This window comes from Acanthisitta chloris, unplaced genomic scaffold (genome assembly GCF_000695815.1).
Source record: "Acanthisitta chloris isolate BGI_N310 unplaced genomic scaffold, ASM69581v1 scaffold28110, whole genome shotgun sequence".
NCBI lineage: Eukaryota > Metazoa > Chordata > Aves > Passeriformes > Acanthisittidae > Acanthisitta > Acanthisitta chloris.
Window position 1 is genome coordinate 4,177 of NW_008652680.1, and position 18,941 is coordinate 23,117.

The 18,941-nt window shown below is 44.1% G+C and overlaps 1 protein-coding gene across 1 annotated transcript in view; it reads left to right on the top strand.

Annotated features, from left to right (window-relative positions):
* SUDS3 (suppressor of defective silencing 3 homolog (S. cerevisiae)) overlaps window positions 1-5,754 on the top strand; it is a gene marked incomplete at its 5' end in the record, with an annotated part of 8,445 nt that extends 2,691 nt beyond the window's left edge. The window contains 2 exons of the mRNA XM_009078176.1: window positions 2,762-2,846; window positions 5,412-5,754. Of these exons, the coding sequence (XP_009076424.1) occupies window positions 2,762-2,846; window positions 5,412-5,510 (184 nt within the window). The remainder of the gene's footprint in view (window positions 1-2,761; window positions 2,847-5,411) is intronic.
* Window positions 5,755-18,941: the final 13,187 nt, after the last annotated feature.

Sequence of the window (18,941 nt, forward strand, 5' to 3'; positions counted from 1 at the left end):
GATAAAAGCTGCTGCCTGGAGCTTCAGTATCTGTGAAGCATAAAGCAGTCATGAGCAGGCTACTTAATTCACATGTTCAGGAAGTTCTTTTTTTGCTTCCAGATTATTTTTTTGTGTGTGTGTTTAAAATGACACACCCTGGGATGTATTTGGATGAATCAACTCTTCTCCAGAATTTTTAGCATGTGGAGTACTGAAAGGTGTTAATGTGTAATAAAACAAAAACTATGGAATCTGGAGTAATGTCAGAAATCCTTCTTAGATTTTTTTTTTATTGATAGTAATAGTACTTTTTCCAAGTAGCTGTTGTTTTAAAATAGTGAAGTAACTCTACAGTGGTAGGGTAATTCTTTCTAAGGTGCATTTTCTGGCATGCACAGAAATGCTAAACCTGACAGCACAGGAGTGACTTTCTCTGTTTCCTGATGCAGCGGTGCATGACTGTTCTCTCAGAACAGGGAACATCTGAGGCTAGTAATGGACACCCTAAGGTCTTGCAGAGACATTTCACACACATGTCTCCAAAGTGGAGAGTTTCAGATGATTAGATTCACCTTTTTATCCTCAGTCAGTTTGCTCTGTGCTCCCCCATCAAATCCTAAGATACAGTTCACTGTAAAACAACCATCTTTAGCTTTTAGCTTTGCTGCATACAGTTATGCAGAGGGATAGAGTTGCAGCTGAAAATTTTGGTCTTAGCACAATATTTTATAGCAGGAAGTGGAATTCTGCTTGCCTCACTTGTCAGCACTGTCGTGTGTTTTACCTACCACAAGAGCTGTTTGGCACTTTACCTCTCTGGAAAGCCAATATCTGAAGTATTTTCCTCAGTTCTGCCCCTCTGTAGATAAAGAAACTTGGCAAAAGGATGAGACATGAACAGCTAACTGATGCATCAGTCTTTCAGCTGACCTGTCTGCGCATGCATGGAGTGTGAGACAGCTCAGACAACTCTTGAAGGAGGAAGTGCTGAGCTGCCTTGTTACTTTGCCTTCTTTGTGCACAATTAACATAAATTTCCTGATGGATGGTAACTCATGCTGTGAAATCCAAGGGCTGAAACCTGGGTCATGTGTGTCATTAGCTTTGGAATTCACTGGTAATCAAAAATTGAAAGAAACATCTTTGAGTGGGGAAAAATATTTCATTATCTGTGCAGGCACAGATAACACTTGAGAGTTGTCGTTTGCACTGGTATCTTCTGCACTCATACTGATTGTATCAAGATCATCAATTCTCCTTGCCTAAGCGCTCACAGCATGGCATGGTAGGATGCTGCTGGACTGAGATTTTTGTCTTATCTTACTGAGGTCTGGGGTTTGTAGTAGCTTATTCAGTTCCTTTATATCATTTAATAATATCTGGACTCACTAAGCTGAGATTTTTGGCTCAGATCATTGTTGCTGTTGCATTGCCCTGGAACCCACTGACATCCTTTCTGTTCAAATGAAGGAGAAAGAACAATGGTTGGACACAGGTGGCTAAAGGTTGCAAGACATGGTTGGGTTTTTTTGGTTACCTTGCTCAGCCCGTGGGTAATGAGAATGTTGGGACTGCTGAAAGCTCACACTGTTCTAGTTACTGCAGATGGTGTGAAAATTTTGAGTACATGAGCCAGTAGGAAGAGACACTGGAATAAACCATTGGAAGACTTCCATATTTACAGTATGACTATTGTGGAAACAACTGCAAAGATAAAATAAATCCATGCATTTTGCAAGTGGCAGCCAGACTGCAGGGACTGAGGGAATCTGTGTAGTGATTCTGCAGCTTGGGCTGCCTGTTTCAATATGAAGCACATCATGATTGAAGGTGGAAATATAGTTATGCTTTTATAACTAAAGTATTTTGGTCCTCTCTAGATTAGGATTATTTACTTACAAATAACCTGTTTCAGTGTAATTCACTCTGCCTACAGAACTCTGCTAGGCAGAATAAACAAACTGGGGGTTTTGACTGGCACAATGCAGCACTACAGACATGTGGGCTGTGAAGGGGCAAAACCATGGAATCAGGCTATTGAGAATTATGAATTTCAAGTCTTTGTATTATACACAACACATGAAGAAAAACACACAGCATAAAATATGATCTGAAAGGGGGAAAATGGATATGCTTAGTCACAGCCTCCTTATGGCAGGTATCTACAGCTCCTAACAGTTACCCATCATTCACCATTTGTGGGTATTTTCACAGACAGCATCAGAAGTCTGAGCTGTTGTTACAATACAGAGAGTGCACTGATTGAGGACAATTCACTTGTGCTGGTGGTGCACTGGTAATTTTGTGTTGGGGAATGTGAATAACTTTGGAGTATCTGTGATTTGCTCTGTCATATTTTATCAGGCAAAATGTGGAGTTGCCTTCTGAAATCTATCCCGTGTCTGAAATGTGAAAGGCTACTTGGATTAACATTGAAGCACAGGGTGGTTGTCAGTCAGTGTCTCCTGGGTTGTGGCTGGTGCTCTGCCCCTCCCTCCTGTAGATGTGAAATCTGTTTTCAATAACCTGTGTATGGAATTGAATGTGAATTGAGAGCTTTGTGCATTTTCAGGTGTCATTAAATGCAAAGTGTGTGTGTGTGTAGAATCAGAGCACCTGCTGTGCTGTAAAGATGGAGAAAGTGATGTGGAAAGAAAGACTTCAGATTTACTCTGTCCAAATACATGTAGACTCCCAGCTTTATCCATCTGATCACTGTTTCTTTCTCAGTCTTTGGAGTGCTAATGGTTTAATGTATTTTCTTTTCTCCTTTTTGCAGGTACCACAAGAGTCAGGCTATTTACCTGGAGTCTAAAGAGAACACGAAGATCAGCTGTGTGATCAGTTCTGTGGGTGCCAATGAGGTATTGGGCTGATTTGTTTTCCAGGAGAGGGGGGGAAACTGTGGATCAGCAGAGGCAGGCAGACAGCTGTCTAGTGAGGACTAAGGTACTTTCAGAAAAGACACATATTTGTCTGCTGTGTAGAGAGGCTGAATCTAAGATAAAACTGAGTTGAGAAATCTCTTCATGAGATGGGAAGAGACTTGCTCCATTCCTAAAGAAACTGACCTGTTGCATCTCATTGGCGCTGCATTCATAACTTCCATTATTTCAAGAACAGACAGTTGTTATTAGTGCAAAATTTATTTAAAAAGTCCCATTGGGAATCCAGAACAGAACAAGAAAAATTTTTGTCTCCAAATTTAGTTGTTATAAGGGGAGAAGATTCTTCCTGCTAACTGAGTTTTCTGGCAGCATCCATCACCTCCTTGGAAGATGGGGCAGACAAGTCATTTGTCTGAGCCAGTTTCCTTGTGGCTAATGATTAAGGCTTAGAGCAGCAGGTGAAGAGAGCTGTGTGCCCAAGATTGATGTGAGTCTGGCTGCAGAAGCAGCTCAGTGCTCGAGCAGCACAGCAGTTGGGCGAAGGGAACAGTTTATTCTTTGCTTGCAGATTCCAGACACTTCAGGGAAAGAAATAATAGACTTGAGTGCACTTCTATTCAATCAGCCAATAAAGGAACTTTAATTTGTTGTGGCAGCTAAGGGAAAATACTTTATTTTCTCCAGAATGAGTTGCATATGGGATATGTTTGTATCACAACTGTTCCTTTGCAGTACCAGTTGCTGCTCTCAGCAGTTGGTTGTTTAGATAAAGCAGTGCTGGTGAGCTAATGGATGTGTTAAAAATGTAGTGCTGCTAATTTGATTCAAGTTATTACTGTTAATTTATAACATTAAAACTCAGTCTTTCAGAGGATCTTACCTGAAACCCTGAGGGAAATGCAATCTGTTAATTCTTCCCTGTGAGGTTGATGAGGCACTAGCACAGGTTGCCCAGAGAAGCTGTGGCTGCTCCATCCCTGGAAGTGTTCCAGGCCAGGTTGGAGCAACCTGGGCTAGTGCCTTTTGACAAAAATACCTCTTCAGTATGTGCAGGAAAGTTTGTTTATTTTTATTCCCATGAGTTTATTGAGCAATCTCAGATTGTTGTAATTGATAAAAAAGGAAGACACTTATCTTCCTTTGAAAGTCTAGGAATAAAAGAAATTCAGAGCTGGATTTGGTTGTCCTTATTTACCATCTCCTTTAGTTCTTCAGAATTATTAGATGTTCTCCTCTGATTGCAAAATATATTGTGTGTCTGAAACAGCAGCTCTAGGTTCAGAATATGTCTCAATGCATTTATTTTTCTGAACACTGTGACCCGTTTTAATGTTAATAAATAATTTCTCTGTTGTGGTCACTTAAAACTGAATTTTAATGTTCTTCCAAATGGAATTTAAATTTAGCAAAACTAATATACCATTCATCATACTGTGATAGAATGTAAAACTGTACATTTACTGTTTCGTACAGTTGCTCAGAGTTTACAGATCTTGAACTTCTTTTTAGCTAGGAAAACATACCAGTTCTTGGAAATTTAGAGAGATTAGTGTCAGTGAATGTAGGTTTTAATTTCTCTGGGGAAATAACTGAAGTACAAGCACAGGCAAATATTGTTGAGGGCTCCAGTTAATATAGTCAATTTGTAATTAAAAGAATAGAGTTAAATCAATCTCCTATTAGCCTGTAGCTAATATACCTAAAAAATAGTTTAGCATAAAACACAAACCAGCACAACTTTATAATCCTTTGCATTAGGAAATACTGGACTTCTGTCCTCAAATACTCCAGTACCAAGAGCTGGTTAACTCTTTATGCATTTATTTAACCATGTTTAAATGCCTTAGAATGACGAAATGCAGAGGAGTTTGCTCAGACTTGATTTTTAAAGTGAAGGTTTTGGTTCTACATGTCTTGAAAGTGATTTCAGAAATTCTCTGGAGTGGCTGCTGCCTCCATGGCAGCAGATTGTCCTCTGGAACGTGCTGTGTGTCTGCTCGTTGTGTGAGTTCTCCCATGCAGGTGCTTGAGAGAGGCTCTTTCATCTTCAGATGGAATTTCTGTACTACATTGGGAGAAATGCTTCACAGAGCAAAATCAGAATAAGCTTTTCATTTGACTAATAGTTACTTGTCTGGGCAAATCCCAGGATAGATAATTTTATGATCTGTGGATATAGAGAGGCTTATTCTTGATTAGGTAAAGCTTAATGCCAGAGTTCTGCTGTGAACTGTAGCAGAAGGGAACCTGCTTTCCTGATGGTGCTTGCAAAGAGTCATTTTTCTTGAGGTTTGTTTTGAGCAGCAAGTTAAGGAGGTAAAGTTAGATACTTTATTTCATTTTCTACTCAGGTTGCAAATGCCTAATGTGAGGAGGGAGAAGAGATTAACCTAAATGATCTGTGCCCCTGAGTAACAGAGGTGTTCAGCTCTGACAATAACACCTCAGCTTATTGCTCTGCTTATTGCTTACTGTGAGTTCTCCCTTTTTCTCCCCAATTTATCTCCCTGCCCTGTTCTTTTTGTCCTTTCTTTCCTGCAGATCTGGGTGAGGAAGACCAGTGACAGCACAAAGATGAGGATCTATCTGGGGCAGCTGCAGCGAGGTGTTTTTGTGATCCGCCGGCGATCGGCCGCGTGACCGTGTGTGCTCCTCCTTGGTCCTCTGTTGTTTTTAACTGATCACCAGACCTGTGCCAGGGAATGGCAGGCTGTGCACTCAGCCCAGCAGCAGAGAGCACTGTCATGACCTCTGGCAAGACAGTTTGTGGCTGGCCACATAATCCCCAGTAGTCCTTAAATTTTTAGTGATGCCCAAGCACTGCCCTGGACTATTTCTGGATTTTGCATCAAGCTTCTGTTATGCTTTCTTTGTATTTGGGGTGACTGTTTAAGAAGACTCTGCATCACACTTTTTTCATCATTATTTCATGGTGCGTAGATGGGACTTGTGTGTCAAACATCACGTTTCTGTCTGAAGTCAGACCAGTGGAAGAAGCTTTGCTCCTGAAGATGTGAGGTTGTTTGTTCATTTTGGTTCCTACAAGGGATGCTGGGCAAAAGGAGATGAATTCTGCCAAGTTTCAGCTGCAGCTGAGAGATGTCACAACACCTGGTGCACTCGATGAATTGTTTACAGACTTGAGCTCTGGAGCTTTTTTAGGATGGTGTGAACAGCTTAGAAACTGCTGGAAATACAGTGATTTTAATGTAGTTAAGCAGTCACATGTAGTTAATCAGAAGCTTACATTTCCCTTCACATTAAAAAACCCTTCAGTGAACAAGCAGAGTATGTCTATTTGCTGAAATCTATTCCCTGGAATAGGTGGATGAATTTAAAGCAAAGGATTAATTACCTGGAGTTTGCAGATAACGAGGCTGTATGAGCTATGTGTGTGAGTGTAATCACTCACAGATGCAGAGAGACAAAAGATAAATTTCCTTTTCTTTATTGATGCCTAGAGTAACTGGTTATGCTGAAATCCTACAGGATCTGCTGTGTCTTCCAAAGGAGCCTGGCACAGAGCAGGAAGTGGTATTGACATTCTCTTGCTGTACAGCTGAAGCTTTCACTCCCTAAAATGCCATGCAAAGGGTTCCCCTTGAGGGGTGCTTTAATTACTGAGATAACACTGGATTTCTAGTTTCCCACCCATAGCAGAAGTGAAAATCTCAAATGATGATATTAATGTACTCCCTTCCAAGATGTTTATAGATCTGACTTTGCCATCCCTTCATTGTTCCTAGTTCTGTGCTGATGGCTGAAACCACCAATGCCACATGTGACTGCATTGGCAGGAGCCACATGGTGCCCTGGCAGTGCTATCAGATCTCTGTCTTCTGTGCAAAACAGCTCTGTGCTCCTTTTGATTACTAGTCAGAAAGCTGTAAATTCTCTATCAATATCTGTCACTTTGAGCATCTTTTTGTTTTTGCTGTAGAACTGCCTTGGTGTTCAGCACCAGCTAAGCCTTTCAGATCTGGATAAATGAAATATTTGGGATTACTGTTTCAATTTCTCTCCTGCAGTTGGGTGGCAGTCACATCCCAGAAACTGATGCATGTACGTGGGTCTGGAGTGGCATGTGATGGCTGAGTTCTGAGGTGTTGCCTTTATGACTGAGATACCTTAATGATTTTTACTGTGTTTGGAGTTTCAACTGGATCTGGAGCTTTGGCAAGGAAGGAGAGGGTGTGTTTCCCACCCCTTGACAATGTGCCACCCTTACTGCAGCTGAGGCAGAAAGCAGCAGCCTGGATTTTGTCAAGTTAACAGCTTGCTTAATATAACTTAACATTCTCTGCACGTGTGACTGGTTTTTAATAAGGTGATGCACCAAACAGGATTTGTCACTGAGCCTTAAATTGAACATCATCATTCTAATAATAAAAAGTGCTAAGTAAGTCACAGGATTTATTTCCTGACTATGTCCTTTTATCAATATATATGTTTGTGGGAATAGCTGGGAACTTCGGTTCAGTGTTGGAGAGAGATCTTGGAATCATGGAATTTTAGGGGTTGGAATGGACCTTACAGATCATCTAGTCACAACCCTCTGCCCTGGGCAGGGACACCTCCCCACTAGACCAGGTTGCTGACAGCAGGTGCTCTCTCTGCTGCTGTGATGTTCCCTGTTTTGGGGTGACTGGGCATTGGTGGGAGTGTGGATGTGCAGCAGCTCTCCTGGAGTCAGGCGTGGTGTAAATATAATTCAATAGGTTCAGCACCCCATCTTAATCTGAATTAGTGTCTGCTCACCCTCCCTGTTCCATGGCAGCAGTGGGGAAAGCATAGCTGCTCTCCCAGGCAACAGCCTGTCTTTCTACCAGCTGTGGTCTTCATGGCAGGTGTTGGAAGGGGAGATGGGGTGGGACACAGGTTTCTACTGCAATCTAGTCAGAATTTAGAGTCTTCTGGAAGGAAATACCTGTGGGACTGTTGCACTGTTTCCTTCTCCTGTAACCCCCCGTGGACACTCAGCTGCTGAGACATTGCTGCTCTCATAAGGAGTCTTCTCGTGTTGTGGGTCAAGGAGTGTGCAGGCTGTAGTGGGAGAAGATAAGCTAAGGAGGAATGAGGAAGTGAGCAGGGTGGGAAGGAAGGAATGTCAGGGGAATTGGTCTACATAAAGTGATAGTGATTCAGGGCTGTGCTTGCATGTGGAAGTTGTCAAAACTTGATCTCAGGCTTGCAGTCTTTCACACCAACCTTGGATCTCCAGGAAGGATGTATGTACAACTTCCTCTGTCAGAGTTCCTTACCAGTTTGCCCAGTGTCCCTGGATCAAGGTTTGAACTACAATTTCTGCTCCTGGCAGTCCTGAATACAGACTTCTAGCCCTCTGTGCTCAAACTTAACTGCTGCACTGAAGGTGTTTTGTTTTAAGGCTGGTTCATCCCTAGTTTCTTAATGAAAGGAAAGTCTGTCTTGCCTTTGATCACCATAAAGAGTAGATCTGTCTAACAAAGTACATGAATATTGTATCTTGTTTTTTCAGGCAGGCTGTTCTGTAATAGCCCAAGCCATTTGTGAGGCTGGAAGTGATAAAGTGCAGTGCCTTGTGCACTCAGGGAAGCAGTGCATTATTTTTTTTTTCAATCCTAAAAGGATGCTCAAGATATGTTGTGGTGAGGATGAGGCATGTGGAGATCAAGAGTATAGACAGCAGGTGTAGAATTGAAGATTTCCTGCCACTGGTTGGAAAAATAGAGACAAGTTACTGAAGGAGATGGACAAGGTCTTGCTTAAAATCTAAGAGAAAATTGGCTTTTCTGTCTGCTCTTTGCCTGCCTCTCATCAGTCTTGGAAGATTCAAACCCTCAGTGAACAGAAATAGCTTTGCTACAGGTATGAAACAATTTAATCCTCATTATAAGCAGCATTTAAAGGAAATTTAAGCAATTGTTTTAACTCATGGTTATAGTAATTTTAAAGGAAGGTGAACCTTCTGCCAAAAAATAGCCTTTTATTGAGGGCTAAGTTGTAGTTGGCTGTTGGCTTATATTAAGCATCTTGTTTCATTGCCTCGAGAAATGGACTGTGATGTTGGTAAGAGCAGAATGAAAAAGACATCCCCCCCAGCCAGCCCTTAGATGCTCAGATGGAAGGGAGCCAGAGCAGTGAGCCAACTTCCAGTGGCTTTTTCATATCATGCTCACAAAAAGTTTCCCAAAGAGGCTTTTCCAAGGACAAATGCTACTAAACGAAACTGGTTTTTTTAGCCCATGTGCTTTGCCTAGAATTTTGTAAAGAGACAAAGTGATTTAGTGACAAAAATCTTCATTGTTTGCAATTTTTTTGTACATTTCTGGGGAACTTATAAAACCTAAAAAACAAGAAATTGCTGTGATCCTTGTGAATAACTGAGATGTTCCTCCTTCAGGCAAAAGAAAAAGCTTTTGGGTTCTTGTTGCAAATAGCAAACACTAAAGGAATAAGAAAATTTGAATGGACATCTAAGGTTTGCTGTTACCAGATTTTGTTTGTCCAATTCTAGAACTAAAAATTTAATATATTGAATTATTTAGAAAATAAAAAATGTTTCCCTTTTTGTCCATAATTTATTGAAAACCTCTTGTCACTGAAACTTCACATTTCATACAATTAAAGATCCACTATTTTAATGTTAATGTGGGAAATGCCTTTAATATTTAATATCAGCTCAAACTTTTGGGATGCTACAATGTCTCGTAATGTCTTCCAGTACCTGTTGCTTTACAGTGGGGACACTGCTGGTTATTTAGATTCCTCCTTTTATCCAGGGTTGTTGTTAAATGCTGATTTTTAGTTGAGTTTTTAAATGTGCTTAAAGAACTGTTTGGGCTTATGAGAACCAAAAACCCCATGAAATATTTGAGTTTTTTTACCCACCGATGTGATGTTAATAAGTACATGGATGGGGAGAATGGCTCTGGGACCAAAATTTTAAATAACATTTAGGTGACAAAAGGCACAAAGGACACAAATGCAATATAGTCTCTGTGGTGTACATATAAGGAAAGGTGTCTAAACTCCCCTCAGGTAGTTGAGATGCTGAACAGCAGCACAGGAGGAGTTATTTAAGCCTTTGGTTCTGAGATAGCAATGCTGTGAGCAAAGCTAGGGATTTGTAGGGCTTTGGAACCGAGAGCTTCAGCCCACGGGAAACAGCTCCTCGTTTATTTCATCAGTCTTAAATTTGAAGCCTATCAGTTGCTCTGTATGCCTAAAGGAAGCTTTGTCATTTTTCATTTTGTTCTGATTTGCATCCCCATGTTCTGCCCCAAATATTGAGAGGGGAAAAAAATCAGAGTGATGAAACATAACATTTTTCATTTCACTTTATTAATGTTCCTTATTGAGTTAGGATTCTTCTGGCACTGCTGATCTCTGCTACTTTCATGGCCAGCCCAGTTCATGAGAGCCAAGGAGCTTTCACAAAAGTACAGATGCAAGTCAAGGTTAAATTTGGTGTCTTTATTCAAGGTTTATTCAAGGTTTATTTAAGGTGGTTTAAATCCTGTTTGGAATTGGTGAGTGAAGGGTGTTAAAGTGAAGAGACTGGTTGCACTGACTGACATGGGTTTGGAGAGTGGTTGGCTCAGGACACATGGATGGAGCTCCACAGCTGCTTCAGTCATTAAATGAAGAGGTAGGTCAAGTCTTTTGTTTGGTTTTATTTTTGTTTCCTTCCTTTTTTTTTTCTTTTTTAGGGAAGCAGTGGATGTCTGATAACCAATGTATTGATTTCTGTTAAACAAAGACTTGAAGGTAGCTGCTGATCAAGTCAAGTTCCTGTTAGCACTGAAGAATGAGTCATTTTGGGGAAGAAATAGCTTTGTGGCCATGAACTAAAATTTAGTAACAGTGCATAATAGTCACAGGAATATTTTTTCTGGTGTGATTATGAAGCAATATTCCAAACCTTGCACATTGAGACATGGCCTAAAGGGGAAGACTCTGAATACTAATGATACTAAATCAGGTAATGTAGTTGCACAAGATGAGTGAAAATGCAGGAAGCAAATATTCTGATGGAAAGGATTTTTGGGGTAGCAGAATCTCATCCATTGAAACTGGGAGTTGCTCTAAACCCTTTGGTTTAAGTCTGCCTTGAAAACTAAGATTGCAGGAGAGTTTGACACATAACCTGGGACCCAGGGAGGCACAGCCTGTAATGGTCTCTCAGCACTAGAGTATTGATTAGGTCTCATTTTGTACCAAGTGTGAAGTTTTGCAGTTCAAGAAAGGGAAATAAAGTGGTGGAGCTGGCAGGATAGTTACCAGCCCTGCCTCAGCCTTGTTGGTCTTGTTCTCCCTGAGAGAATTCAAAACTATTGATTTGTTTCCTCTCTCACTGAAATAACTTTGGAGAAGAGCTGTGAAAGTCTGGGTGAAATACAGAAACAAAGTGTCTACCCCTGAAGATGGATAAACCCTTGTTTGTTCCGAGGAATTGATGGCAATCCAATGAGTGGCTCTGCCACAGCAGGGTTTTGCTCCCTGAGGGTTTCATCCATCCAAGGGGATGCCCTTTCCAGGTGCTCTGAAGGTATTTAGCAGATATGGGGTGATTTGATTATGGGGTACAAAGCTGCAGTGTTGGTGCTCTCATACCTGGAGTGCTGCATGGCATGTCTGGGCAGGGGAGGTGCAGCGTGTGGGAGGCAGATCCTGAGCTGTCCTTGGAGGGAATGGCTGGGATTAGCACAGGGAGGAGTCTGGAGCAGTCAGCGAGGCTGGACATCTGTCTGAGCCAGCAGCACGTGTGCTGGGCAGGCTCATCCAGTGGCTGCTGCGTGTGCTGCCCTCTGCTCCCCCAGTGCTGAAGACCTTGGGGAACACACTGTGCAGTTGCCTTGTAATGGATGTGAACAACCTCAAGCACTGGCTGTGGCCTCCACAAGGCTGTAATGCCTCTTTATCATGTAATGCAAGCAAAGGTATTAATAATCTGCAAAGCCTCTGAGCAGAAGGGCTTCTCCCTTTCCATCAGAGAGCCTGGCAGGTGCTCCATCTCGATTATGCCTCTGCTCTTGTATCTGTCATGTTCCTGGGCTGAATGGCAGAGCATGAAGGTGCTTCTGGGGGAGCATTTCCTACGTGCCTAATGGGGATATAATTAATGGATGCAGCCAGTGAGCCGAGCAGAGGCATAAGCCCAGGAGAGGCTTCAGCCAACCAACTGTGCCTTGTTACAACATGCTGATTCAATGTTGGTTTGGTATCTTTACTTAAATTCTGAAGCATTGTCACTTTTTAAGTTAATTTATTACCATGAGCATTTACACTGCTGCTGCAGCTTTTTATTGCCAAATACCTGGTGGAATCAGTTCAGTGTCTCAGATGAACATGGTGTATGGCCAGGCAGGTTCTGGGTACTTGGTCTGTCACTGGGGATTGCAGGGTGTGATGCCTCTGACCAAGGAGGTCTCCTGGTCCTGCAACCCTGTCTGTCACTTGTCTGGCTGCAGTATTGGCTCAGTGTCCTGAGTGTGCTTCAAAGGGGCTGCCAAAAGGATCACAAAAGTGTGGTTATTGCTTACCTGGAAGTGGTTGTTTAGCTTTCACCCCACTTGCTTCAAGTTGTCCTTTAGTGAGCAGCTGTCTCCTGAGTGCTGTGAGGGATGGTGAGGATGAGTTGTGCTCCTGCTCACTCACTGTGTGTTTAACCCAGCCATCATCATCAGAGCACAAGGAAAGCCTCACTCTTCACCCAAGAACAGGGTTGTTACGTGCTGTGTTTTTTGGGATGAGCTGCCTGCTGTTGCTCCTGACATGCCCTGACTGGACTCTTGAGGTGCTACTTAGTGCTCGAGTCCTATGGGATGTTGTTACAAAGGAAACTGGGAACACTGTGGCACAGTGTCAGTGCTGTTCCTGCACTATTAACTGGTTTAATGAGCCTCTTAAATTGTCTTGGGGAGGAGCACAGTCTCCCGCTCGACCTTATTGTCCTTGTTTGCTGTCTCATTACATGGCTCAGCTGACAGAGCAGTGGTGCTGCTGGGAGCACCAGCACTGTGGTCTCTCTGTGCCTGAGGGAGGGCAGGAGGCTGCAGCTCAACCTTGGGGTGCCTGCACGTGACAATGGGTGTTCTGGAGACACCTCCTATGCCCTGTGACAGTGTGGAGGTGACGAGCCACAAAGCTGTCTGCACTAGTGACAAGGGTTTCCTTAGCTCAGTTGATGGAGCTGATGAGATCCTGTGTGCTCCTGCAGGTCCCTGGTCCACACCGTGCTCAGGTGACCCTGTGTTTAATCTCCTCACCCCATGGCTTTGCTTGCTGTGCTGCCATCCAGTCTCATTTCCAATTTCACACTGACATGCTCTTGATGTTTATAAACCAGCTCTCTTGTGTCGATCCACTTAAAAGCAACCAAATGTGTTCTGGAGAAATACTTTTCTCCCGTGTCTCCTGTTGCTGTGGCAATCTCTCCTGCTGCTGAGCAGGAGGAGTGGGAGAGGCCACAGACAGTGCAAGAGCATCCTGCTTCCCTGCATGGCCAGTGCTGTGAAGGGCATCCAGTGCCTGCTGCTGCCTGTCTCAGCAGTGATTTTACCCCAGAGTGGTTTTGAAATGCAAATCTCAAAGGTTTCTACGGAGAGAAGTAAATGAGAACAAACTTGATGACTCAGTTGGGGAGACTGAGGCATAGGAGTGCAATGATCTGCCAAAGACTGGGGGTTGGGTCTGTAATTCAGCTACAAATGCCCTTCTCTGTCCTCAACTTAGGGGCTTGAGGGCAATGTAACCTTCCTTAACGTTTTGCTTTAGGGTTTCAGCTTTGTCAGAACTTCATCTACATCTCTGAGCACATCATCTCTTTAACATTACCCTCTTGTCTCTCCTCCATTCAGCTGGACAAGTCAAGACTCACTCCAGAGCAGGTGACAAGATGATTTCTGGATAATGAGTTACTGCTCATCAGCCACATTTCATAGCTGAGTGTGAGAAGCTGGTTGCAAATCCAAAGTAAGACTGTGTTAGCATAAACCACTGGAAGGGAGCAGGTTTTCCTTTGCAGTAGGTGGAGATCACGGGGATGGTCTGTTAATCAGATCTGTCCATGATCGGCTGACAGATGGCAGCTCCCTGGGGATAATTAATCATTTGCTCTTGCAGGATGTGGTGTGTGGAACATACAGATAGATTCTAGCTGAAGGGATTTGTGTGAGACAGCTCAGAAAGGACCTGAGGCCCCTGGAAAGGAGGATCTCTACCTCCAAGGTGGAACTCAGTAGCTAGAGACAATTAAGTCCATCTTGCCAGGGATCATGGGCTTTCTGTTACCACCTTTGACTTTCCCAGGGTGTCATGCAGCTAAAGGCTTGCGAAAGCAGGAAGAAAAGCTGTCTGACATCTGTGGGCTTTGATCTGCTGTGAAAGATTTTTGCCCCAAGCTTGGGGAGAGGGGAAATGTATTGAAAACCAAAAAGCAAACACTTGTAGGTCTGGTCTGTGGGAGCGCTGGATCAAGTCAGTCCCTCAGCTGAATTTTCTCTTTGGGAAAGACTGAGCTGCTGAGCTTGAGCAGCAGAGTGAGGTGGCTCCACTGGCCACTGTCACCGAGGAGCTGGGCATTCCTCTGCACTGCCTGCAGGTTGGCTGCTGCTCTGTGAGGAGACGTGGCAGAGCTGGTGTTTGCAGACAGCATCGCTCTCCTGCGTGCCTCAAGCCCCAGGAGTGAGAGCAGAAGTCAAGCAACCTTTGTGTCTTTTTTCATAAGGCTTTTCTCTTGGTATCATCTCCAAATCCTCCTTTCCAAAGGCAGCTGTCTTAGCAGGGAAATGTGGTGCTGGCAGGATGGGGATGATCAGTGAGTGAAACCCTCTCCCTTCCTCTAGACTTTGAGGTCTCTGTGCAATTTAAAGTGAGGGGAGAAAGGCATCTGTACCAAGGATTCGTCAGATTTGTTCCTGGCAGATAAGTTGTTTTTGTCAAGTGGCTTGACATGAAATTCCACACAGTGTGTAGATGTTTGTTGAATGTTTACCTAGGGGAAGAGATTTTTTTCCAGCTATCCTAAAATATTAACCTTGTGTAATACATTTCCTCAATGAGATTGAGCAGGAAGGTCAAAATGTCAGGCTTGCTTGGAACAAGGGTTCTGCAGAAGAGAAGTGGCATTATGGTGTTTGAAGATGTTTTGGTTAGAAGTCCCCAGCATTTTGGGGACCCTGCTAATTGAATTGAAGAAGTTACAAAGCCCAGAAGGGAGATGCTGTCCACAGCTGGGCAGGCAGAGACACTTGCAGAGGGACAGGGTCAGAATAGGTTATGTCAACTGTAAAATGACATCAGAAAGATGTGAAGAATTGCTCTGAAATTACATTCCTCTGCCTGAGTCATTTTAGGGAGGTCAATTCTCTATTGTGAGACTAGGAGGTTTGCTTTTAGGGAAGAAAGGGGCTTGGGTCTGAGTTTCCATTTGAAAGGAGTTCAAGGAAAGAAACACAACCTTCCTCTGTTCTGTGAATCATCAGACTGGTTTGCAGGACCACAGAAAGGAGTAATAATAAAGAGAAAAGTCAGGAGACTGCTTGAAGCTTTCAAATCTGTAAGACTGCAAGTCAGCACACGCTGTCTCTCCTCTCTGAGAAAAACTCTTGCTGAGAAACTGCCTCCTTACAGAACCTGAAACTGGTTCCTTTACACCATGTATATTTTTCCTTGCAGGGACAGGATGTTTGAATGGAGATGTGTTTTCTGCCTCAGACACTGGGTGTGGAGTTCCTCTTCATAGTTCCATGTTGGTGTTTAAATATTTTTTCAGATAATGCTGTTTCTTTTCTGAAGGCTCCTAAGCTTTTACAACAGTGGAGTAACAATTGTGTTTCTGAGGAGATTGAGGCAGGGAACTGTGGTGACTGCAGCCCACGCTCAGCACTGCTGGCAGATACTTGCAGCTTGCCCTAACTTTTCTGTAACCAAATGCAACAGCATCTGTTAATTGCTCTTTCTTTGCAAAATCCATGTACTTCTTGAGCACCAATATGAGGGACTAAGAGGCTGAGTCCATGTTGCTCACACTGAGGTTTAGCCTTGTAAATCCAGGTTGCTTTCTGGAGACCTGTTGCTGGTGTCAGGAGTCAGTATAAACAGTGTTCAGTTTGTTTTTACAGGGGGTTGGGGGGGTGAGAGGGCTTTCTGTCTTTGTTGAGGATGTTGTTTTGGCCTTAAACACCTTCTCTTTAACAAGATCCTTTGTCCTTCTCCAGGGAAGCTTTCAAACTCACCACTGAGGTTCAGCATTGGCCTTAAATAAAAGGTATTGTGCTTCTGAAGTGTCCTGCCCAAGGGCTCTCCTGCGCTCCACACGCAATCCAAGCAGTCAGCAGACAAAGCCATTAAACCTGAAGTGCCCATGCGTGATTACCTGGCAGAGAACTGCAGGAGAGTGTTTGCAGCTGAGTCCCACAGGAACAGGCTTTGTCTGAAAAACCACCCTCAGAAGGTGCCAACTCAGTTGGAAAAAGTCAAGGTAGGTCTCGATTCATCAGGGTGGGTGGTTTAGTCCTTCAGTTCAGTGTAGAGTAAAAGAAGTGGGAACAAGCAGAAATGAGACTAGGGAGGTGGGAGGAAGATGTTTTAAATGGGCTTCTGTGCTTTCCCTCTCTGCTAAGACATCGTCTCCTTGCGTGGTGGATCTGAGCCACTTGAATTTCCAGCTTGTGTGACTAATGGCCTTGGTGTCTTACATCCTGACAGCAGATACATAGCCTTGAGAAGTCAGGTCTGATCTCTTCAGTTACATTTGCAGAGTGAAAGCCCATAAGTGTAACTCCTGTGCTGCCTCTGAGCTCCTCCAGCCTCCATCTCCTGCCATCTCTGCTATTCGGAACACGTAGCTTCATTTTGCCTCCCTGTACCACACCAGCTGGAGCAGCTCCTTCCAGGGTGGGGAGTCTCATGTGCATGCTCTGCTGAGCGAGGAGAGTGCTTGGAGATGAAGAATGTGCACTTCCCTCCTGTGGCTTAGAAGGCTATATCTACATTTTTAGGGATATTCCCCCTCCCCCATTTATTGAGGTATGAAGGGAAGATTATGGCACTTGATGATTTAATCAACATAATCTCTAGATAAAACATGCTTATGTTATACTACTGGGACATATTAATTTATGCTGGTTTGCTTCTCCTAAGGTAAATTAAATCATTAGTTTTAAGACTGGATTAGTTGCTCATGTGCCCTGCCTCTTAAAAAGGCAGTTCAGGAGTTCTTAAAAGCTTCTTGGCTTGGCATTTCTTGGGAGTAATGAAATCCCTTTAGCAAAGGTGTCATGAAATGTGGAACTGAGGTGCAGGGCTTAAAGGTGCAGCTACCAGCTCCTGGTGGTTCAGATCCTTTATGCTGACATGGGACCTACTCGTGCCTGGTGCCCCTTCCTTTACCCAGGAGTGGGATTTTACCATCTTATTAATGTAGTGAGTAGGTTTTGCTCCATGTCTGGTGACCCAGCAATTGTTCCTTCAATCAAACCTGTACCTTGAGTTCCTGCTCCCCTTGCTGGGGAGCTGAGCTGCTCAGTGTGTATTGAAGATGTGGCTGGAGCTAGGTGGTCAGTGTCCACACCCATCTCCCACTAGAGACAGCACCAGGACATCCAGGATGTAAGTGTTAAGTGTCCAAGGCCACGCTGGACAGAGCCTGGAGCAACCTGGTCTAGTGGAAGGTGTTCCTGCCCATGGGAGTGGATTGAGATGAGCTTTAGGGTCCCTCCCAACCCAACTCATTCTGTAATGATGTGTTGACTTGTGTTGACACCTAAGCAGAGCCATAGCCCAGATGTTGGGTGACCTTGGAAGTGCCATCAGCAACTCTGAACTGGCTAAAAATTCCCCAAAATGTATCATTGAAGCACTGTGAGTGCACAACAAGAATTAAAAGTGGAAAATAATTCACCGAGGTGGGTGGAAGATATTACAGCTCTTTCACACAGGGAGGGAAACTGAGCCACGGTCTGCTTCACATCACAGGGGGCAGTAGCAGAGAGTAGGAGTAAAATCTGGATGCCTGATGCCAATGGAGACAGTGGATTTAAAGCAGGTGTGCTGAGCTGAGCCAGTGCAGCCACTGCTCTGCAGTTCCTCCTAGGAATGCCCAGTGTGGAGGTGCTGGCTCCAAGTGTGGGGGTGCCCTGTCCACTCAGATGGTAAGGGGACCAGGCCCTGCTGCTGAGGCAGATGGGAATGGCTCCCTGCCACCCAGGGGGAGGAGAGCTGACAGAGGCCCTCACAGCAGTTTCAGGGCTATTAGGGATGTGATAATAAGCTTTGCCTGCATAATTTTTCAGCACTTCACTCCCCCACCCCCAGCTCAGCCCATGTATTAACACCTCCATCCCAGGAGGACAGCAAACACTCCAGTGGAGCTCTAACTCCATTTATCATGGATCTGGGCATCAGCAGGGTTGATGCAGGTGGAAGGGGTGAAGAGAGGAGGTGCCTTCCCAGAAACCCAGTTCAGCTCTCCATCATCTGAGAGCAGGTGCTCTAGATAGAGGTTTGATCAGAGGAGCAATTCCTGGTTCCCCAGGCCTGGGGCAAAACCTTCTCACTGAATTAATGAGCTGGTAAAATACTACTGTCAGGTAAAGGAGGAGGCAGAAAGTAGAGCTTGCTGCTGCAGGATGTTCTCAGCCAGCTATGGGTTATGTGCTTGTGGAGGATCTCGCGTGGGATGGTCTCAATGTGCCCGGGAAGGGCCACATCCATATGCTGTTTCCCATACTTTCCTGGTGCTATTTTCCTTGGTACAGTCAGTCCCTTGGGCTGATTCTGCATGGCACATCTCTTGGATGGTGGAATCTTCCCCCGCTTTGCTTTGCCTCTCTGGATCCCGGGACCATCTGCTCCTGGCTGGGGTGGGTGTGCTGAGGGCTGCTCCAAATGTGGGGCTTTGGTTCTGGCACAGGAGAACTGTTCCTTATGGGACTCATCCAGCTTGCTCACAGGGCAGAGAGAGTTTTCTGATCACTCCTGTGGGCAGGTTGATATCTCCATGGAGGTCAGGATGGGGATGAATTAATGTGGAGGGTGGGAAGGAGGTGTGGAGGTGCCCTGAAGCAGCTCTTTTTCTTGTGTAGC